This window comes from Limanda limanda, chromosome 7, assembly GCF_963576545.1.
Source record: "Limanda limanda chromosome 7, fLimLim1.1, whole genome shotgun sequence".
NCBI classification, from domain to species: domain Eukaryota; kingdom Metazoa; phylum Chordata; class Actinopteri; order Pleuronectiformes; family Pleuronectidae; genus Limanda; species Limanda limanda.
The window spans coordinates 16,269,254-16,290,255 of NC_083642.1; the positions used below are offsets into that span (position 1 = coordinate 16,269,254).

At 40.8% G+C, this 21,002-nt stretch overlaps 1 protein-coding gene and 1 long non-coding RNA gene across 3 annotated transcripts in view; one reads left to right on the top strand and one right to left on the bottom strand.

Moving 5' to 3' along the window:
* samd11 (sterile alpha motif domain containing 11) overlaps nucleotides 1–21,002 on the top strand; it is a 67,717-nt gene that overhangs the window by 29,818 nt on the left and 16,897 nt on the right. For both annotated transcript variants that reach the window (XM_061075273.1, XM_061075274.1), the window contains exons 5-6: nucleotides 1,946–2,038; nucleotides 5,591–5,755. In XM_061075273.1, coding sequence (XP_060931256.1) covers nucleotides 1,946–2,038; nucleotides 5,591–5,755 — 258 coding nt within the window. The remainder of the gene's footprint in view (nucleotides 1–1,945; nucleotides 2,039–5,590; nucleotides 5,756–21,002) is intronic.
* Nucleotides 10,396–12,361, bottom strand: LOC133005561 (uncharacterized). The gene is made up of 3 exons (XR_009678376.1): nucleotides 11,887–12,361; nucleotides 11,519–11,623; nucleotides 10,396–10,744 (listed from the first exon to the last, which is right to left on the bottom strand). It is a non-coding gene; the product is annotated as an uncharacterized LOC133005561 (long non-coding RNA).

Genomic DNA, 21,002 nt, shown 5'->3' on the forward strand with positions numbered 1-21,002 from the left:
CCCCTTTGGTCCCACTGTCTCTTTAGGGTGGTATAGGGAGTGTATATCCTCAGGTCCTGAGAAGCAACATCAAACACTGAATCATTAGTGAACCTCCTCCCTCTCCCTGTCTCTCCATTTCTCATTTGCTCACTCACCCTCTCATCAACATGAGGCTCACTCGGCCGCACAACAAAAATCCTCAGAGTCCTGTCTGGATCTCTCTCCCCTCCACGTCTGTCCGTGTCTTGTTAGAGAGAACAGAGGATGTAAGTGACGGGTTAAAGGGTTAAAGGTCAAACTCCGCTGTACGTCCTCCTCTCCCTCCTGTCGCTACGGTAACAATATCAGGAGGACAGACGAATGGCAGCAATCGTCAAATGCTGTTTGCTCGAGTGTTGCAAATTTTTTAAACCCCCTGTTCATTGTTTCTCTGCACTATTTACGCATGCTGTGCAAATGATGAAAACTTGCTTTGTTGAAAAAGACACTTGCAGAGAGAGGAATCGTTCTCCTTCGGGGGGGAAAGTAAAAAGTAAAACACACACACATCCCTAAAAATATGCACAGGGACGTGAGATAGAGTGAGAAAAGAGAGAGGAAGCAGTTGCTGCTGTGGCTTGGCTGTCTGTGTGGAGGAAGAGACAGAGTTGGAGAGAAAAAACAGAGGTGCCGGAGATAGAAATAGAGAAAGAAAGAAAGAAAAAAAGACAGCGAGGGAGAGAGAGAGCAATGACACACTGATTTTTCCTTTCTGCCGGCGCTGCGTGCAGTGTGCTCCGGATCCCCTCCCTCTCTGATTAGGCCCGTATTGATTTGAGGCGTGTTGGAGGGGGGTGGATGTGAGGCGACGGGTCGGGAAGGAAGAGTGGGAGGAGGAGGAGGAGGAGGAGGAGGAGGAGGAGGAGGAGGAGGAGGAGGAGGAGGAGGAGGAGGAGGAGGAGGAGGAGGAGGAGGAGGCGGTAATTGTACGCTAGATGCTCCTCTTTGGTGGCGAGGGAGGAGGTGGAGGAGGCAGCGAGGGTGTTAATGGGAGGGAAGAGAGAGAGAACTCCTGATGGAAGCACACCTAGAGGAGGGAGGAAGCATGTTTACGAGGGCAACAGGGTGGGGGGGTGAGTGACACGGAGGGAGAAAAACAAAAAATAAAAACATGATATAGACATAATTCAGGCCGAGAGGAATTTCTCAAGCAGCTGAGAGGCTCTCATGTGCTTTAGTTATGTCAGAGGCTTCTGTGCCAACATCTGGAAAAAGAGAAAATGAGAGAGAGAGAGAGAGAGTGAGGGAGAGAGAGAGAGAGAGAGAGAGAGAGAGAAGAGTGATAACACTTGAGGACAGACGGTTGGAAAGAGACATTGGAGGAGACACAGAGAGACAGTGTCCCCCGCCCTCCCTCAAGCAGACAAACACACATACACACACACATACACACACACACACACACACACACACACACACACATATACACATATACACACACACACGCACACACACACACACACACACACACACACACACACACACACACACACACACACACACACACACACACACACACACACACACACACACACACACACACACACACACACACACACACACACACACACACACACACACACACACACATGAATGTGCCGGGCAGATCTGTCATCCACGGCAGTGCAGGCCCCCCTCTCATCTCTGACAGAACAGGCACGTCTCCAGACGCCCGTGGCTCGCTTCACTCCCTCCGTTTCTCTCTTTCTCTCCACCTGTCACTCTTTTTCTCCCCTCTCATTTGACTCCTTTTCACTCTCTCGCTCTCTCTCTCTTCCAGCTTCCTGCATTATCAAAGCAGCCGCCATGTACGCAGGTAGACACAGAGCAGAGCGGCACCATCAAGCGTTTACTTTGGTCTTCTCTTACTAACTTCCTCTCTCTCTCTCTCTCTCCCTCTCTCTCTCTCTCTTTATGTGTACAGATGCCCTTCTAGGCAAGAGGAGAAGCTTCTCTCCCAACAGCAGCAGCGAGTGTCCATCTGACAGCAAGAAGTCACGTAGCGTATCTCCCAAAGGTAAGACCTGTGCAGTGTGTGCGTGTCTGTTGTGTGTTGTGGGGTCACAGATGTGCTTGGACATGCGTTCGCTGACTGGTGAACGAGTGTTATGGTGAAAGTGAAAGGATGGACGCTGCCGAGTAGAGAAGAGGGAGAAATACAGCGGTATTGATTTAGCTGCTGGTGGTCAGTGTGTTAGGGTCAGTGTGATGATGGGAATATACACACACATACATACACACACATACATACACACACACACACACACACACACACACACACACACACACACACACACACACACACACACACGCACACACACACTGCCTCACACACATGCTCACTTTTCTCCATGTTAACCCATTCCTCTGCCTCTCACAGTAACAGTTGGATTTTCACACACACACATGTTAGAGTGGAACTATTCTCGACCTCAACTCAGTCTTCAAATGTGCAATTTTTTTACTTTGGCCGTTAACTAAAGACGGTTTGTTGACGTGAGGCAGCAAAGGATCATGGGAGATGTCGTCCTCATCACCATTGCTGATAAAAATTGACATGAAGCGGCTCAGGCACAAATAATGTTGATGTATCGTATTGAAGTTGTGTTCACGTTACGCAGCAAATGGCAATGAAAAACCGTGTTTCATTATGAGAGACCAATACAAACAGTGGGAGGAAAAACAGCTACAGACTGGCTAACTTATTGCAACAAAATAAATAAAATGTCACGTAGAGTCAAATTTTAGGATTTATCTGGGTTTGAACATTTAAAACAGTTTGGACAATGTTAGTACACAAGTCAAAATATTATATACGTTTTTAGACCTCTTAATGAGGGAACTGTTACATATAACGGAGCCTGTCATGCTGCTTTCCTCCGAACACAACACATGCGGTAATATCAATAGCAGTTTAAATTATATAATATCTCAGGTAATAGGCCATCTAGGCCAGATAGTATCAGTCAGTTGATTCCTAAATAAAAAACGTAACTGTTGCTTTTTAATTAGTCTCTATGACGGACCTTGCCAAGGCACACCAGGACGATAAACCCTCTCTAGCTCCGGAATCCGGTCGCCTTCCTCTATTATTTATATCTCCCCCATGTGGTGTGAAACCGGGCCCCCGGTGTGGAGCCGGCACGGCCACCAGGCCTGTCCCCCTGGGCTGCTGAGGAAGACTTCCTGACTGATGCATTATACAGCAGGCAAAACCAAGGGCGACTCACCGCACATTCAGCCTCATCACTACACACACACACACACACACACACACAAACTCACACACACACACACACACACACACACACACACACACACACACACACACACTCCAGGGCCTTGTGTAGGCCAAACAACATCAGCGGCACACAGATACATAGCATAAATAACTCTCATTATTTGAAATACCAGTAAAAACTTTTGACATGTTTATAGGTGAGGTTATTTACATGAGTGCATGTGGAGGTCAGATTGAGCTGTGTAGAGCTCAACAGGAACCCTGTGTTGACCTTTGCCCTCTGGGTGACCTTTGACCGATGGCAGCCTCTCCCTGCCTGCAGCCTCTTCCCTCTCTCACTGTGTGGAGAAGCACTCATTCTCGACCATTATAGTCGTACTTAGACACAAGCCAGCTTCTGAAAGATGCATGGATTTTTTTGTGTAAGTGTGTGTGTATATGTGTGTGTGTGTATATGTGTATTTTTGTTTATCTGTGTTTGTGTCTGTTCTGTACTCGGGCTTGGATTCCTTTTAAGGGAAATGGGGCTTGTGTGTTTTTATTCTGACTTTGTGTTGCATGCATGTTGCCTTTTAAAGCAAACATCCTCAGTATATGTCTTATATGTTTTTTTATTTTGCTGCACATTTGCATTTGTGTGTTCTGTTTGTTCTGACTGCTGTCCAGAAAAGTGTATTTAAGTCATTTTAAAAAACACTGCTGATCCTGTGCCTTAACCTTGAGCTCCTCCTATTAGTGTTATCTATGCGCTTTACTTTTTTTGTTTGCCTCCGAGTGTGGCGACACACACACACACTCTCGGCTGAAGTCAACGCAGGTGGAGAAACAGATTGAGAGAGAATGAGCGAGGTTAGCGTTTGGATGGAGCCGGAGAGATTGGATGCCGCTGCGTATATGACGCCTACTTTTCTTTCATTTGCAAAGTCGGCAGCCCCCCCTGCTGTGTTCAGAGAGCGCAAAAACTTTAGACGCTGTGCCGAACACGCACACACACACACACACACTGAAACACACACACTGAAACACACACACACAAACACATACACTCAAGGACCTTGGGTGGATTAGCCGGAGCTTGGCGGTGGAGACAGAGATGCTTGCGTGCTGGCTTCCTCCCCCACCTCCGCTCCTCAGCGCCACTCCTGCTCGCCTGCCCGGGGCCAGGCTCAGGTTTCAATAAGAAGGAGGGTGGTAAAAATAACCCCTGCTTTCCTCTGCGTCTCCCTCCTCCTCCTCCTCCTCATCCTCCTCATCCTCTCTCTCTCTCCCTCTTCCAACTCCCTAACCACCTCCCCATATCCCCCTCCACCCTTACCTTAGATCATGTTACTATTGACAGAGAGAGGGGGAGAGAAGGGAGGTCAGAGAGAGAGAAAGAGATTAAGTGTGGTGACTGACAGCTAGATAGATATCATACACCACATCATCTTCACAACACCTTAAACACTACACAACGCTACGCTAGCACAGGGATATGAGTTGAGCTGTTCTTGTTCTTTGTTTTTTCGTTTGTTTACATAGTCAAATACAGTATCGGACTTCTTATAAGCATTCAGCCCATGCAGCTGTTAGCATGGATACTGCTGCACTTTCTGTCACAGAAAGTTCATGCTCAGGTCAGGCCCAGTCCATTAACAATGTATGCCTGTATGTGTATAACTTCATCCGAAGAGGCTTCCAGTCCATCAGTGGTGACTTCTTAATAAATGAGCTATGTACGCATGTCTTCTGGCTGATATTCCAGGCAGGCTATATGTCAATGGGTTCAGTGGCTCTGTGTCCCCATGGTATTCTGGGACGTTTTTAGGAGTGGGACATATATGTTTTTTATCCAAACAAAACTCATTTCTTATGAGAAAACAAATCATAAACTAAGATGAGATAAAACCCTGGTTCCTGTAGAGCACTTAATGAACCGTCACTAGTTTTAGTTCCTGCACAGCACTGCCCTGTGCTCAGTTTACTGATGTACTGACATGGGGTTTTGTGTTTTTAACTTCTAATTTAAAAAAAATGTGTGACCTCTGGCTGTTACTTTGAGACACAATTGGTTTCAAGCTGCAGAGTTAATTTGAGTATGTGCTTGAGGCCAACTCCTGACAATAACGACTGACTCGAAGATGAATGTGGACGTGGATGAATACACAAAATAATTATTTACTCTTAATGCTGAAAAGATGGGTCAGCGTGCGGCATTAGATTAAAAGCGAGTTAATAGCCTAGCAGAGTTTCCGAGCCTTGGGTTTCACGTTAGAATGTATCTCCTGATGGGCTGGATCCTGGCAATCAAGTAAGGTCATAATACAAGTGTCTCCTTCCTCTCCGCAGAAAACTCCCGGAGTCCGGTAGTGGAGGCGGGCGGCAGTCACGGCCACATGAGCCCTGAGGAGCACTACAGACGTATGATGTCAGCGCTCAGCGAACAAGGGTCCTACGAGGAGCAGCAGCAACGCCTCTACCAGCTGGCGAGCAGCATGGGTCTGCCTGGCCACGGTCAGTTCACAAACTCTGTACTGTGTGTGTGTCTGTGTGTGTGTGTTTGTCACGTGACTGTGCACTCAGGGCACTTTCACACCTACGTTTTTTGGTCGGGACTGTCAGACATTTTAGTTTAGTCTGAAGTGAAATAACAGGTGTGAAAGGTGCATCAGACCATGGTCAGGACCTCAATTTTGTTCAACCAGAGAAGGTCCAGATCCAACTGAACCATGAGTCGGCTCGTTTGCAGTGTGAAAATATATTGTTGGATAGTTCGGCCCCTGGGACCAATTGCAGGAAGTTGACGCAGCGATAAACAGCAGAAGAAGAAGGAATGGTAGTAGTCGTTACCTCCAACAATAAAAAAAAAAAATATATATATATATTCCGATGATATAATACATGAACGGCGAGGAAGTTCATTTTCCTGGTAGTACCAAAAATATATTACAGTGGCAATGAAATAAAGGAAGAGAACCATTTATTTTTTCCATTCAAAAGGAAAGGCTACATTTTTTTACGCACTTTATTCAAAAAGGTTTATGAATACAAAAGACGACAACAAGCCAACACACGGCCATCCACAAACCAATCAAATTCAAGATGTACTAATGTCATACGAAAGTCTTCAGTCTGCTCCCTTAATTTCAATGTGAAACCAAACTAATGGAATAAAATGATTCCACGTGGGCTCTGTTACCGAGCATGAACCAATTCTTACTGGTAGAGTAGGAAAAACTGAATTAAAAAAAATCAACCACGCACTGAGCTGTGGTTGATTTTTAAATTCATTTTTTCTACTCTACCAGTAAGAATTGGTTCATGATAAGAACATAGAGGTACTTTTCCATCATTTCTTTTCCTTTGTGTTAAAGTAACTTGAGAGTTACTTCAAACTAAGAGTTTTCTTTGGGAGCACTTCACTAGCTTCTAAAAAAAGAAAAAAAAAAAGAAATCCACACACACGTCTTCTTCTATCACCTGTCACAAAGTCACCCAGATGCCGTGCTGCTTTGTAACCCCAGAGTGCCGCGGTGCTGTGCTCAGGGTCCCATGTGAAGGTGAGCCACACTGCTGCCATTGGAAAAACCCCAGCCAGTGAGACGGCTGACATTTCTATTTGCGGCGCTTGCCCACCCGGTGTCAAAGTGTCACTCTGTGTGATTTCTGACCACCGCGGCTCCCTCCGTTGTTCACACCCACGAGGCATTCGCATGCATCAACGCCACAATTGATCCGGAAGCTCTCATTGGCTGCCTGCCAGGGCTCTAAATCTCCCAACGCTCTGCAAACCACCAGTGTGTCTCAATTCCTCACGGTTTCTACAGATGCATAGAATTGACTGGCTTTAGTTTGAGAGATCTGTGGTTTGATATGGTAAAAAAAACAACTGAGAAAAGTTGCCTTGTTTGGGTTTTATACGTTGGTTTTTACGTTCATTTCACTCTGCCTGCCGTAAAATTTTAACTCATTTCACACATTTTCTTAAAGAATGTAACATAAAGTCCTCCTCGTCTTTATGAGCTCTTTCACAGTAGCATAAATCCAATCGATGCCTTGGCTGAATTGTAGTTTGAGCTACTTTTATTTTTATTTGATTAGTAATGATTTTTAATTGCTGGCTGCAAATCTAGGGGGGCGAAGCCTATAAATGCTTTAATTGCCTTTTCCCCGCGTCTTAGAGGAGTTAGAGGCAAGCCGTAGTGCATTGTGGGGGTTTTATGGCCCAGGGTGCAGGCTGATCACTGGCTTCCTTTCCCAGAAGCCTTGCTTGGTATGAAGCAGACGCTCTGGCACAACACAGACACAGACTCGCTCCCTCTCTTCACTTCCACATTCCAAATCGTTTGATCGTTTCCACACTTTCCTTTTATTCCGCGCTCATGCATTCTTCTTCTAAACTGTGTTTAAATGAAGGATTGCTGTGCAGGAGAAGAAGAGACACGAGTAGAGACACACCAGGAATACGAGTAAAAACAAATCTGAGTGGAGAAATGGTCAAAGGAAACGAAGGAGGAAAATATAACTTCTCCTGGAGCGAGGAATCAAGAAAATAAATATACAAATATACCATTTCATTAACGCTTAAGTCACCCTATCCAATACAACTATCCTTTAAATCACAACTTCACGGTGAAATTTCCCCCCGAGCGACGTGTGTGTTTGCGTCCACTGTCGTGTTTGTGCGTGTCCAATCCTCTAAGCGGATGATGAGCATCACCGGCTTTACCACCGGCTCCCGGACAGCCGAGCCTTCGAATGCTGCTAATGTTCCTGTTCCTCCACACCTGGCAAAGTTCTCCATCTCCCCACTGTGCCCACAGCACACGGCACTTTCTCTGACGCTTCCTGCAAATCCTCCCTCTCTCAAATGAGTGGCCGAAGCTTATGAAGACACTGACACTTTGAGACATTAACAGTGTAAGGAGTGGCACACAGGGACAGCTGTCTTGTCTCTGGAGAGCCTCACTTCAGCCGAAGCCCCTTGACATTGACCTAGACTGCGATGGGGCCCCAGTGACCCCCTTCTCCCTCACTACTGAGCCCCCCCCCCCCCCAGTACCACCTTCTCCCCTATACATCTACCTCTCGAGAGCTGCTTTTATACCCCCACCACCCCCTCCTCCTCCCCCTCCTCTCCTCACCCCCACCTCCAACTCTCCCTTTAGCCTCGGTCCCCGCAGAGCATCCTTTCATGTGTTTGAAGTGCAGGGCACAGAAAATGAAAGTGTGTGTGTGTGTGTGTGTGTGTGTGTGTGTGTGTGTGTGTGTGTGTGTGTGTGTGTGTGTGTGTGTGTGTGTGTGTGTGTGTGTGTGTGTGTGTGTGTGTGTGTGTGTGTGTGTGTGTGTGTGTGTGTGTGCGTGGAAAGAGGCGGTTTTGAGGAGGAACTCTGTGTGCGTGTGTGTGTGTGTGTGTGTGTGACTGTGTAGGTGCAAGGTGTTGTTTGAGAGGCTCTCTCTGGACCTGATGGGCAAAAGAAGAGTTGGGAAGGGGGAGGAGGGCCTGAAATTGGAGGTTGAGGTGGAGGGGCGGCGGGGTTGTGGAAATGGCCAGGAGGGCTTTCCCTCCCTCTTCATATGATGAAAGGAGAGAGAAAAGAAAGGGAGGAGGTGGGGGAAGAGATCCAGATGAAAGTGTCGGGAGGGGTGGGATGGAGGGGGCGTTCTTCTGTTTTGTCTCGTGCAATTTAGTCTGATTTGAAACTAGAAGCTGTACACAACAACGTGTCTTTATCATCATCCCAAAGAGCCGGGGAACTCCAACCCGTGATTGGTCAAAGTACAGACAGTCAGTGTGACAAATACGCCACAAATGTACTGCTGGCTAAGCCAATGATACTGGTTGAATACCTCTTCCTGAAAAGATACTTAACTTTTATGGTGGATGGTGCGCTTCGGCGGAAAGATGTCGACTTTTGTGTACCTGCCACTCCAGCAAATCCATCACGAGCCCGGCCAGGCTGCATCAGCCCGGTGCTCGTCTGCATTCTCACGCCGAGGAAAACCCGGCTTAAGCGAAGGGATTTAGGCGCAACTCCAGGAATGATGGCAGGGAGAAAATGGGATGGCACAATGGAGGGATAAGCAGGATGGGTCCGAGCTGTAAACACGGGACCTCCCAAAATAACCCTTATATGTGTCGTCAGTGTCCAATGTTCAGTTAGGACTCTAATTTACAGGAACTCTCCCCTTGTGTTTCAGCAGCTGCAACAAAATAGTTTTAGACAGGGGGATTTCTGACACACACACACAAACACACACACACACACACACACACACACACACACACATACTGGTTTCCATGGTCTGCGGGCCTCGAACTTGTTGTCATCATCTGTGGGGACCACCCTTTCTAGAGGTATTTGAGGTATGAAAAAAATCAGGGGCACTAAAAAAAATTCTGTTAGTACATACACAACTTAAAATATCTAAATTTATGAAGTAGTATTTTGACTGTGCAAAATGGGGACCGAAGAAAAAACGGGTAGGTATGGCTGATGGGGACCTTATTTACATATCATTTGCATGACTCACACAACTTGTCATAAGACTGATGGGGACCTTGCTTCAATAACGCATTATTACATATATATATATTACTACTGATACTGTAAGTCCTTCCATTATTACATTTGTTAGAGCAGTTTGTTTAGTCTAAACCAAAGAAGAAAAATCAATCTTGGCTCAGTTGTTGATAGATAATGTAGCGATATAACATGAGGCCTTTAAATGGTGATAGGGATGCAAAGCATCACTTTGCACAGAACATCTTGCTGTTAATGAACTCTGGCTTACAATGAAGCAGAATTTGATAGGACTATTAGTGTTATGCGGTTGAAGTGAATATTAACATATCAAACAGTGACATCTATCTACATCCGTACAAAGAATAAATCTTATTCAGTCAAATTTGTAAGATATTTTTAATTACAGCCAACTGCAGAGCAACAGCTTACTGCTATTCAATCACTTTCAAAATATTTGGTCGAATGAAAGACAAAATTCAAGTTATCTGAGTTGTAGGGAAAGACAGGATTTTTTGTAAACAAATAAAATCTCAAGTTTTACCGATCCTTCCTTTTAACATAACTCTTTTAGTAAAAAAAAAATATATATATATATATTTTAGAATTTAAAATAACAAAAATGTTGGCTATTATTGGCACTTCAGAACAGAACAATAAAATACATTTTTTTTAAATGCCTTAGTCATAGTAAATAAACATTTTCAGTAGACCAAGTTAGTATCTGCCATACCAGATAGGTGGTAATCTTCCTATTATTAACTAAATTTCCTCTTGTTGGCTGTAATGCGGTTATATATGTAGAATTTCACATTCTGCCAGCTCCGGTCATTAAGAGCTTCTGGTTCAGCTCTTATACACTTCTCACAGTCAAACTTTGCTGGAACAATACAAGATGTGATGAATCGATTCATGTGGCTTTCCACTGCCTCCACCTCTGTCTGCTTCCAGGGTGTTTTCTTCTTTTGGGCAGTTGTACCTTTAAGTGGTCAGAAAAACAAATTTGTAATGACAAAGTGTGTAAGAGTTATAATCCAAAGTTACAAGTTCTGTACAGTATAAACTAGCTTCTAAAGTATAAGAAAACTAATTTATACAATTACATTGCCAAGAAAGCACTGATTTGTGCATTCTGCCTGAAATGGTCAGTGGGAAAGAGGATTTTGATTCCATTTTCTTATAAGCTGTACATGCTGTGTTATATTAAAAAATAAACTGTTAATTCTGGTCACTGACATGGACTCACATTTACTGACATCAATTTCTCAAAATTGTCATGAAGACAATAATGTATTTATAAAATGTTGGATCTGTTGGATAAATAAACACAATGTACCCATTCACTCATTAATCTAACTAAATATGGATTTGTGAGTACCCAGGACAGGTGGTTGGTATAGGGGCTAGTTGTTGTTTGTATGTTTATACTATTAAAACTGTTACTGTTATGAGTCCTACTTTAAGCACCTAATAGACTATAGAATCAGCCTAAAAACCCTTTATCAGACTATTGCAGGCCTGAATATACAGATAAAACTAAATTAAATGGGTGCAGCAACAGTTATGCGGCAAAGTATTGGTGGCAACATCTTAAATGGGCAACACCGAAAACAGACTCTGATCTGGTCTTTTTTTTATGACTGCTATCTAACAAATTTGGCAATTTCTATATATTTCTAATATCCATGAAAGAAGCAAACATAATAAATACTGACATTAAAAAGACAAGAGGTACTACATGTCAAACGTTTACCTTTTGAGGAAGGCCTCATCGTACTGACTGGTTTTGGTTTATTGGGTGGTTGTGGCTGCATTTCATTCCTCTCAGTGGGAGGAAGTGACTCCTCTGCTGGTGGTGCTATAAAAGAAAAAAAAAAGAAGTAAAACTTTAACAACATTTTCCAGGGACAATTTTTAAATGACAAAATTATAAACAGCTTTAACATGGTCGGGGATTTGAAGGTGTGCTGTTTCTTTTTCTGTTCCCATATGGCTGCTATGACACATTTTAAAATATTTGGACATTTCTATAATTAAAACACTAACAATTAATATAAAGAAAGAAGCATACATAATCAATACTGACATACAAAAGATAAAAGAGAAGTGTCATGAGGTCACCTATTGAGGAAGGCCTCATTCTGCAGGATTCTGAAGGTACCTCATCACTTGATGAGTGTGGATTTTGTCTCTTGGGTGGTTGTGGCAGCATTTCATCCCTTTCGGTATGAGGAAATGTCTCCTCTGTATGTGGTTCTATGAAAAAACAAAAAAAGAATTTCACTTTAAAGACATATATGTACTACAGAATAATGATAATACAAAATTGAAAATTCAGTTTAATTAATAAAAGTGTATTCAACCATTCAAGTGTTGAATACACTTTTTAAACTACATATTATTAAAAAGATGAATAAATAATGTTTGTTAATTTTTATTTTCGATTGATTTCGAGATAAATGTGTGTGTCAATGGGTGAATGACAAAGCTGTACTGTAAAGCACTTAGTGGTCTTCAATTATATCACACAAACATCAGTGTAACCATGCGAAATGAATAAATGATGAACAAAAACAAACAAAAAAGTGAAATAAAATAACATACCATTTGGATCTATTCCAATTTCATCCAACCCTTTAGGCGGTCGTGGCACGAGTTTACCCTTTCCGTACTCCATAACTGCTGCATTGTGAGCAAAGTTTCCTCTGTTGCCAATATAATCCAGGTGTCTTTTTTTCTCTTTGGAACCTTTTGGAAAGCTTAGAGCTTTAGCCACATCTGATTTATCTTCATGTGCACGCTCTAGATGCCTTGCAATTTTTGAAATAGGCTTACTGCAATACAAGCAATAATGTTTTTTGTCATACACACCCTTCCCACCTTTTTTTTTAAATGAACTGACAACGACGCTGTCGTTTATGGTCTGACTTGAACAGGGTTCTTCTACTGCTCTGGGGGATTCAGGTGTAATGTTGTGACTGTCCAAAATCATGTTGTCTGGTGTTGTAGAATCGCAGACAGGGGGGCCTATTGAGCTATCCGGATCACTGTCACTTTTGGTACCTGGTACGTAGTCATCTGCACTCTCTGATGACGAATCAAATAGCTCAGAATCTTCCAGATCTGTGTCTTTCATCTAAAAAAATTAATGAAAACATTATAAATATGTAGAGCTGTAATGGTTAGATTAGAAATTAGTCAGTAACCTAACAGAACCAAATTAAAATTGTTAACAGTGTTGATGTATCAATTAAACCATCATCTCATTTGGCTGTTTTGCAAGTTTTGTTTCATAATTTGTTTATTTTAGCAGTTTATATTAATAATAAACAGGGTATTTTGACTGTTCTGAAAAAAATAAGATTATATCAACTTGCATCAACTTGAAAAAATTGATGTTCAACTTAAAGTGATTATTTTTTACAGACTACATTATATATATTGTTAAATTATAATCCACTGAATTATTGGAAGTTATTTGTGAATGATGTCAACTCACAGTAAGTACTTACCAGAATACTTTTAGTCCGTCTTAGTTTTGGTACAAAAGTCTCAGTTTCATTTTCGAACTCTGTAATCTGTAAATAAAGGCACATGCACAATAAATAATATAGTAAAGTACATATAAGAATATTTGAGACCAAAGTTGTGTCTGCTCTGCTAAACTAAGTCTGAATTCACAATCTACAAAAAATACATTTCATACATTTTACACACAACATTATAGTTCATTGTGGGGACCAGTTTTATCTAACTTTTCAAAAGTTACAACTTGCACACTGTCAGAAGGTGTTTTGTGGGGACCTCGTGACTCCAAACTGTAGAGTGATAATTTATCAAGAAAGAAACAACTGTGAAGTTTGAAATCTACCATGAATATACCTCTAACACTAACCTTCAAGATGTATGACTTCAAATGTCATTGTATACCAATTTACATTACTTCTGACCAGTGAAGCTCTTTCTCGTTCACACAACTTAACACAGGCTTTGTGGGGACATTTTACACACAACATTATAGTTCATTGTGGGGACCAGTTTTATCTAACTTTTCAACAGTTACAACTTGCACACTGTCAGAAGGTGTCTTGTGGGGACCTCGTGACTCCAAAATGTAGAGTGATAATTTATCAAGAAAGAAAATACTGTGAGGTTTGAAATCTAGCATGAATATAGCTCTAACACTAACCTTCAAGATGTATGACTTGAAATGTCATTGTATACCAATTTACATTACTTCTGACCAGTGAAGCTCTTTCTCGTTCACACAACTTAACACAGGCTTTGTGGGGACATTTTACACACAACATTATAGTTCATTGTGGGGACCAGTTTAATCTTACTTTTCAAAAACAGTTTGTAATTGCAAACTGTCAGAAGGTGTTTTGTGGGGACCTCGTGACTCCAAAATGTAGAGTGATAATTTATCAAGAAAGAAAATACTGTGAGGTTTGAAATCTAGCATGAATATAGCTCTAACACTAACCTTCAAGATGTATGACTTGAAATGTCATTGTATACCAATTTACATTACTTCTGACCAGTGAAGCTCTTTCTCGTTCACACAACTTAACACAGGCTTTGTGGGGACATTTTACACACAACATTATAGTTCATTGTGGGGACCAGTTTTATCTAACTTTTCAACAGTTACAACTTGCACACTGTCAGAAGGTGTCTTGTGGGGACCTCGTGACTCCAAAATGTAGAGTGATAATTTATCAAGAAAGAAAATACTGTGAGGTTTGAAATCTAGCATGAATATAGCTCTAACACTAACCTTCAAGATGTATGACTTGAAATGTCATTGTATACCAATTTACAATACTTCTGACCAGTGAAGCTCTTTCTCGTTCACACAACTTAACACAGGCTTTGTGGGGACATTTTACACACAACACTAAAGTTCCTTGTGGGGACCAGTTTTATCTTACTTTTCAAAAACAGTTTGTACTTGCACACTCTCAGAAGGTGTTTTGTGGTTACACACTGTCAGAAGGTGTCTTGTGGGGACCTCGTGACTCCAAAATGTAGAGTGATAATTTAACAAGAAAGAAAATACTGTGAGGTTTGAAATCTAGCATGAATATAGCTCTAACACTAACCTTCAATATGTATGACTTGAAATGTCATTGTATACCAATTTACAATACTTCTGACCAGTGAAGCTCTTTCTCGTTCACACAACTTAACACAGGCTTTGTGGGGACATTTTACACACAACATTATAGTTCATTGTGGGGACCAGTTTTACCTAATTGTTCACACACAGTTTCTACACGAACTCTGAACATAGAGTGACAAAATAATGAAAAAATAGTGATGGACATGAACTTACCTCTTCAGGTGTGGTCTTTGGCGCAAAGGCACCATCTATCAGACTCTCTGAGTGGACAGGATCAGAGTCATCCTCCTCCATGGTGTCAACAGTGATGCTGGTCGTCTGTAACAACAAATTGTATGACTATTTCAAGAAATTTAAATATAAGAGACTAATGGTTCATTCAATGTATATAATACATTGACATTCAAAAAGACTGACCATTGAGATTTTACCTCTAAAATGAGAAACACCCTGTTATTAACATAAAACAAACTCCAGAGAAAAGAAGCTTGAATTAATTTTCAACTATTTCTTCCTGCCCAGCCAAGCTCTATCTCGTTCACACAATTTAAATAAAACAGGCTTTGTGGGGACATTTTACACACAACATTATAGTTCATTGTGGGGACCAGTTTTATCTAACTTTTGAAAAACAGTTTTTACTTGCACACTCTCAGAAGGTGTTTTGTGGTTGCACACTGTCAGAAGGTGTGTTGTGGGGACCTCGTGACTCCAAAATGTAGAGTGATAATTTAACAAGAAAGAAAATACTGTGAGGTTTGAAATCTAGCATGAATATAGCTCTAACACGAACCTTCAAGATGTATGACTTGAAATGTCATTGTATACCAATTTACATTACTTCTGACCAGTGAAGCTCTTTCTCGTTCACACAACTTAACACAGGCTTTGTGGGGACATTTTACACACAACATTAAAGTTCATTGTGGGGACCAGTTTTGTCTAACTTTTCAAAAACAGTTTTTACTTGCACACTCTCAGAAGGTGTTTTGTGGTTACACACTGTCAGAAGGTGTCTTGTGGGGACCTCGTGACTCCAAAATGTAGAGTGATAATTTATCAAGAAAGAAAATACTGTGAGGTTTGAAATCTAGCATGAATATAGCTCTAACACTAACCTTCAAGATGTATGACTTGAAATGTCATTGTATACCAATTTACATTACTTCTGACCAGTGAAGCTCTTTCTCGTTCACACAACTTAACACAGGCTTTGTGGGGACATTTTACACACAACATTATAGTTCATTGTGGGGACCAGTTTAATCTTACTTTTCAAAAACAGTTTGTAATTGCAAACTGTCAGAAGGTGTTTTGTGGGGACCTCGTGACTCCAAAATGTAGAGTGATCATTTATCAAGAAAGAAAATACTGTGAGGTTTGAAATCTAGCATGAATATAGCTCTAACACTAACCTTCAATATGTATGACTTGAAATGTCATTGTATACCAATTTACAATACTTCTGACCAGTGAAGCTCTTTCTCGTTCACACAACTTAACACAGGCTTTGTGGGGACATTTTACACACAACATTATAGTTCATTGTGGGGACCAGTTTAATCTTACTTTTCAAAAACAGTTTGTAATTGCAAACTGTCAGAAGGTGTTTTGTGGGGACCTCGTGACTCCAAAATGTAGAGTGATCATTTATCAAGAAAGAAAATACTGTGAGGTTTGAAATCTAGCATGAATATAGCTCTAACACTAACCTTCAAGATGTATGACTTGAAATGTCATTGTATACCAATTTACAATACTTCTGACCAGTGAAGCTCTTTCTCGTTCACACAACTTAACACAGGCTTTGTGGGGACATTTTACACACAACACTAAAGATCCTTGTGGGGACCAGTTTTATCTTACTTTTCAAAAACAGTTTGTACTTGCACACTCTCAGAAGGTGTTTTGTGGTTACACACTGTCAGAAGGTGTCTTGTGGGGACCTCGTGACTCCAAAATGTAGAGTGATAATTTAACAAGAAAGAAAATACTGTGAGGTTTGAAATCTAGCATGAATATAGCTCTAACACTAACCTTCAATATGTTTGACTTGAAATGTCATTGTATACCAATTTACAATACTTCTGACCAGTGAAGCTCTTTCTCGTTCACACAACTTAACACAGGCTTTGTGGGGACATTTTACACACAACATTATAGTTCATTGTGGGGACCAGTTTTACCTAATTGTTCACACACAGTTTCTACACGAACTCTGAACATAGAGTGACAAAATAATGAAAAAATAGTGATGGACATGAACTTACCTCTTCAGGTGTGGTCTTTGGCGCAAAGGCACCATCTATCAGACTCTCTGAGTGGACAGGATCAGAGTCATCCTCCTCCATGGTGTCAACAGTGATGCTGGTCGTCTGTAACAACAAATTGTATGACTATTTCAAGAAATTTAAACATAAGAGACTAATGGTTCATTCAATGTATATAATACATTGACATTCAAAAAGACTGACCATTGAGATTTTACCTCTAAAATGAGAAACACCCTGTTATTAACATAAAACAAACTCCAGAGAAAAGAAGCTTGAATTAATTTTCAACTATTTCTTCCTGCCCAGCCAAGCTCTATCTCGTTCACACAATTTAAATAAAACAGGCTTTGTGGGGACATTTTACACACAACATTATAGTTCATTGTGGGGACCAGTTTTATCTAACTTTTGAAAAACAGTTTTTACTTGCACACTCTCAGAAGGTGTTTTGTGGTTACACACTGTCAGAAGGTGTCTTGTGGGGACCTCGTGACTCCAAAATGTAGAGTGATAATTTATCAAGAAAGAAAATACTGTGAGGTTTGAAATCTAGCATGAATATAGCTCTAACACTAACCTTCAAGATGTATGACTTGAAATGTCATTGTATACCAAATTACATTACTTCTGAGCAGTGAAGCTCTTTCTCGTTCACACAACTTAACACAGGCTTTGTGGGGACATTTTACACACAACATTATAGTTCATTGTGGGGACCAGTTTTATCTAACTTTTCAAAAACAGTTTTTACTTGCACACTCTCAGAAGGTGTTTTGTGGTTACACACTATCAGAAGGTGTCTTGTGGGGACCTCGTGACTCCAAAATGTAGAGTGATAATTTAACAAGAAAGAAAATACTGTGAGGTTTGAAATCTAGCATGAATATAGCTCTAACACCAACCTTCAAGATGTATGACTTGAAATGTCATTGTATACCAATTTACATTACTTCTGACCAGTGAAGCTCTTTCTCGTTCACACAACTTAACACAGGCTTTGTGGGGACATTTTACACACAACATTAAAGTTCATTGTGGGGACCAGTTTTGTCTAACTTTTCAAAAACAGTTTTTACTTGCACACTCTCAGAAGGTGTTTTGTGGTTACACACTATCAGAAGGTGTCTTGTGGGGACCTCGTGACTCCAAAATGTAGAGTGATAAATTAACAAGAAAGAAAATACTGTGAGGTTTGAAATCTAGCATGAATATAGCTCTAACACTAACCTTCAAGATGTATGACTTGAAATGTCATTGTATACCAATTTACAATACTTCTGACCAGTGAAGCTCTTTCTCGTTCACACAACTTAACACAGGCTTTGTGGGGACATTTTACACACAACATTATAGTTCATTGTGGGGACCAGTTTTACCTAATTGTTCACACACAGTTTGTACTTGCACACTGTCAGAAGGTGTCTTGTGGGGACCTCGTGACTCCAAAATGTAGAGTGATAATTTAACAAGAAAGAAAATACTGTGAGGTTTGAAATCTAGCATGAATATAGCTCTAACACTAACCTTCAAGATGTATGACTTGAAATGTCATTGTATACCAATTTACAATACTTCTGACCAGTGAAGCTCTTTCTCGTTCACACAACTTAACACAGGCTTTGTGGGGACATTTTACACACAACATTATAGTTCATTGTGGGGACCAGTTTTACCTAATTGTTCACACACAGTTTCTACACGAACTCTGAACATAGAGTGACAAAATAATGAAAAAATAGTGATGGACGTGAACTTACCTCTTCAGGTGTGGTCTTTGGCGCAAAGGCACCATCTATCAGACTCTCTGAGTTGACAGGATCAGAGTCATCCTCCTCCATGGTGTCAACAGTCATGCTGGTCGTCTGTAACAACAAATTGTATGACTATTTCAAGAAATTTAAACATAAGAGACTAATGGTTCATTCAATGTATATAATACATTGACATTCAAAAAGACTGACCATTGAGATTTTACCTCTAAAATGAGAAACACCCTGTTATTAACATAAAACAAACTCCAGAGAAGAGAAGCTTGAATTAATTTTCAACTATTTCTTCCTGTCCAGCCAAGCTCTATCTCGTTCACACAATTTAAATAAAACAGGCTTTGTGGGGACATTTTACACACAACATTATAGTTCATTGTGGGGACCAGTTTTATCTAACTTTTGAAAAACAGTTTTTACTTGCACACTCTCAGAAGGTGTTTTGTGGTTGCACACTGTCAGAAGGTGTGTTGTGGGGACCTCGTGACTCCAAAATGTAGAGTGATAATTTAACAAGAAAGAAAATACTGTGAGGTTTGAAATCTAGCATGAATATAGCTCTAACACGAACCTTCAAGATGTATGACTTGAAATGTCATTGTATACCAATTTACATTACTTCTGACCAGTGAAGCTCTTTCTCGTTCACACAACTTAACACAGGCTTTGTGGGGACATTTTACACACAACATTAAAGTTCATTGTGGGGACCAGTTTTATGTAACTTTTCAAAAACAGTTTTTACTTGCACACTCTCAGAAGGTGTTTTGTGGTTACACACTGTCAGAGGGTGTCTTGTGGGGACCTTGTGACTCCAAAATGTAGAGTGATATTTTAACAAGAAAGAAAATACTGTGAGGTTTGAAATCTAGCATGAATATAGCTCTAACACTAACCTTCAAGATGTATGACTTGAAATGTCATTGTATACCAATTTACATTACTTCTGACCAGTGAAGCTCTTTCTCGTTCTCACAACTTAACACAGGCTTTGTGGGGACATTTTACACACAACATTATAGTTCATTGTGGGGACCAGTTTTATCTTACTTTTCAAAAACAGTTTGTACTTGCACACTGTCAGAAGGTGTTTTGTGGGGACCTCGTGACTCCAAAATGTAGAGTGATAATTTATCAAGAAAGAAAATACTGTGAGGTTTGAAATCTAGCATGAATATAGCTCTAACACTAACCTTCAAGATGTATGACTTGAAATGTCATTGTATACCAATTTACAATACTTCTGACCAGTGAAGCTCTTTCTCGTTTACACAACTTAACACAGGCTTTGTGGGGACATTTTACACACTACATTAAAGTTCATTGTGGGGACCAGTTTCATCTAACTTTTCAAAAACTGTTTTTACTTGCACACTCTCAGAAGGTGTTTTGTGGTTACACACTGTCAGAAGGTGTCTTGTGGGGACCTCGTGACTCCAAAATGTAGAGTGATAATTTATCAAGAAAGAAAATACTGTGAGGTTTGAAATCTAGCATGAATATAGCTCTAACACTAACCTTCAAGATGTATGACTTGAAATGTCATTGTATACCAATTTACATTACTTCTGACCATTGAAGCTCTTTCTCATTCACATAACTTAACACAGGCTTTGTGGGGACATTTTACACCCAACATTATAGTTCATTGTGGGGACCAGTTTAACCTAATTGTTCACACACAGTTTCTACACGAACTCTGAACATAGAGTAACAAAATAATGAAAAAATAGTGATGGACATGAACTTACCTCTTCAGGTGTGGTCTTTGGCGCAAAGGCACCATCTATCAGACTCTCTGAGTGAACAGGATCAGAGTCATCCTCCTCCATGGTGTCAACAGTGATGCTGGTCGTCTGTAAACAAAAGTAAAACGTTCCAAACATTAACTTCTATTATATTGTAATATTTCTATTCAGACAAAGTTTTCAGATTACATCCATGTCATAAGCGAGACTGAATACATTTAGAATATGACCCTGATTCTTTACCATATAAAGTAATAGCATTTCAATGCTTTGTGCTTATGCCCGAACCCATTTCGCCCCTTCTCCCTAACCCTATCCCTTGTTT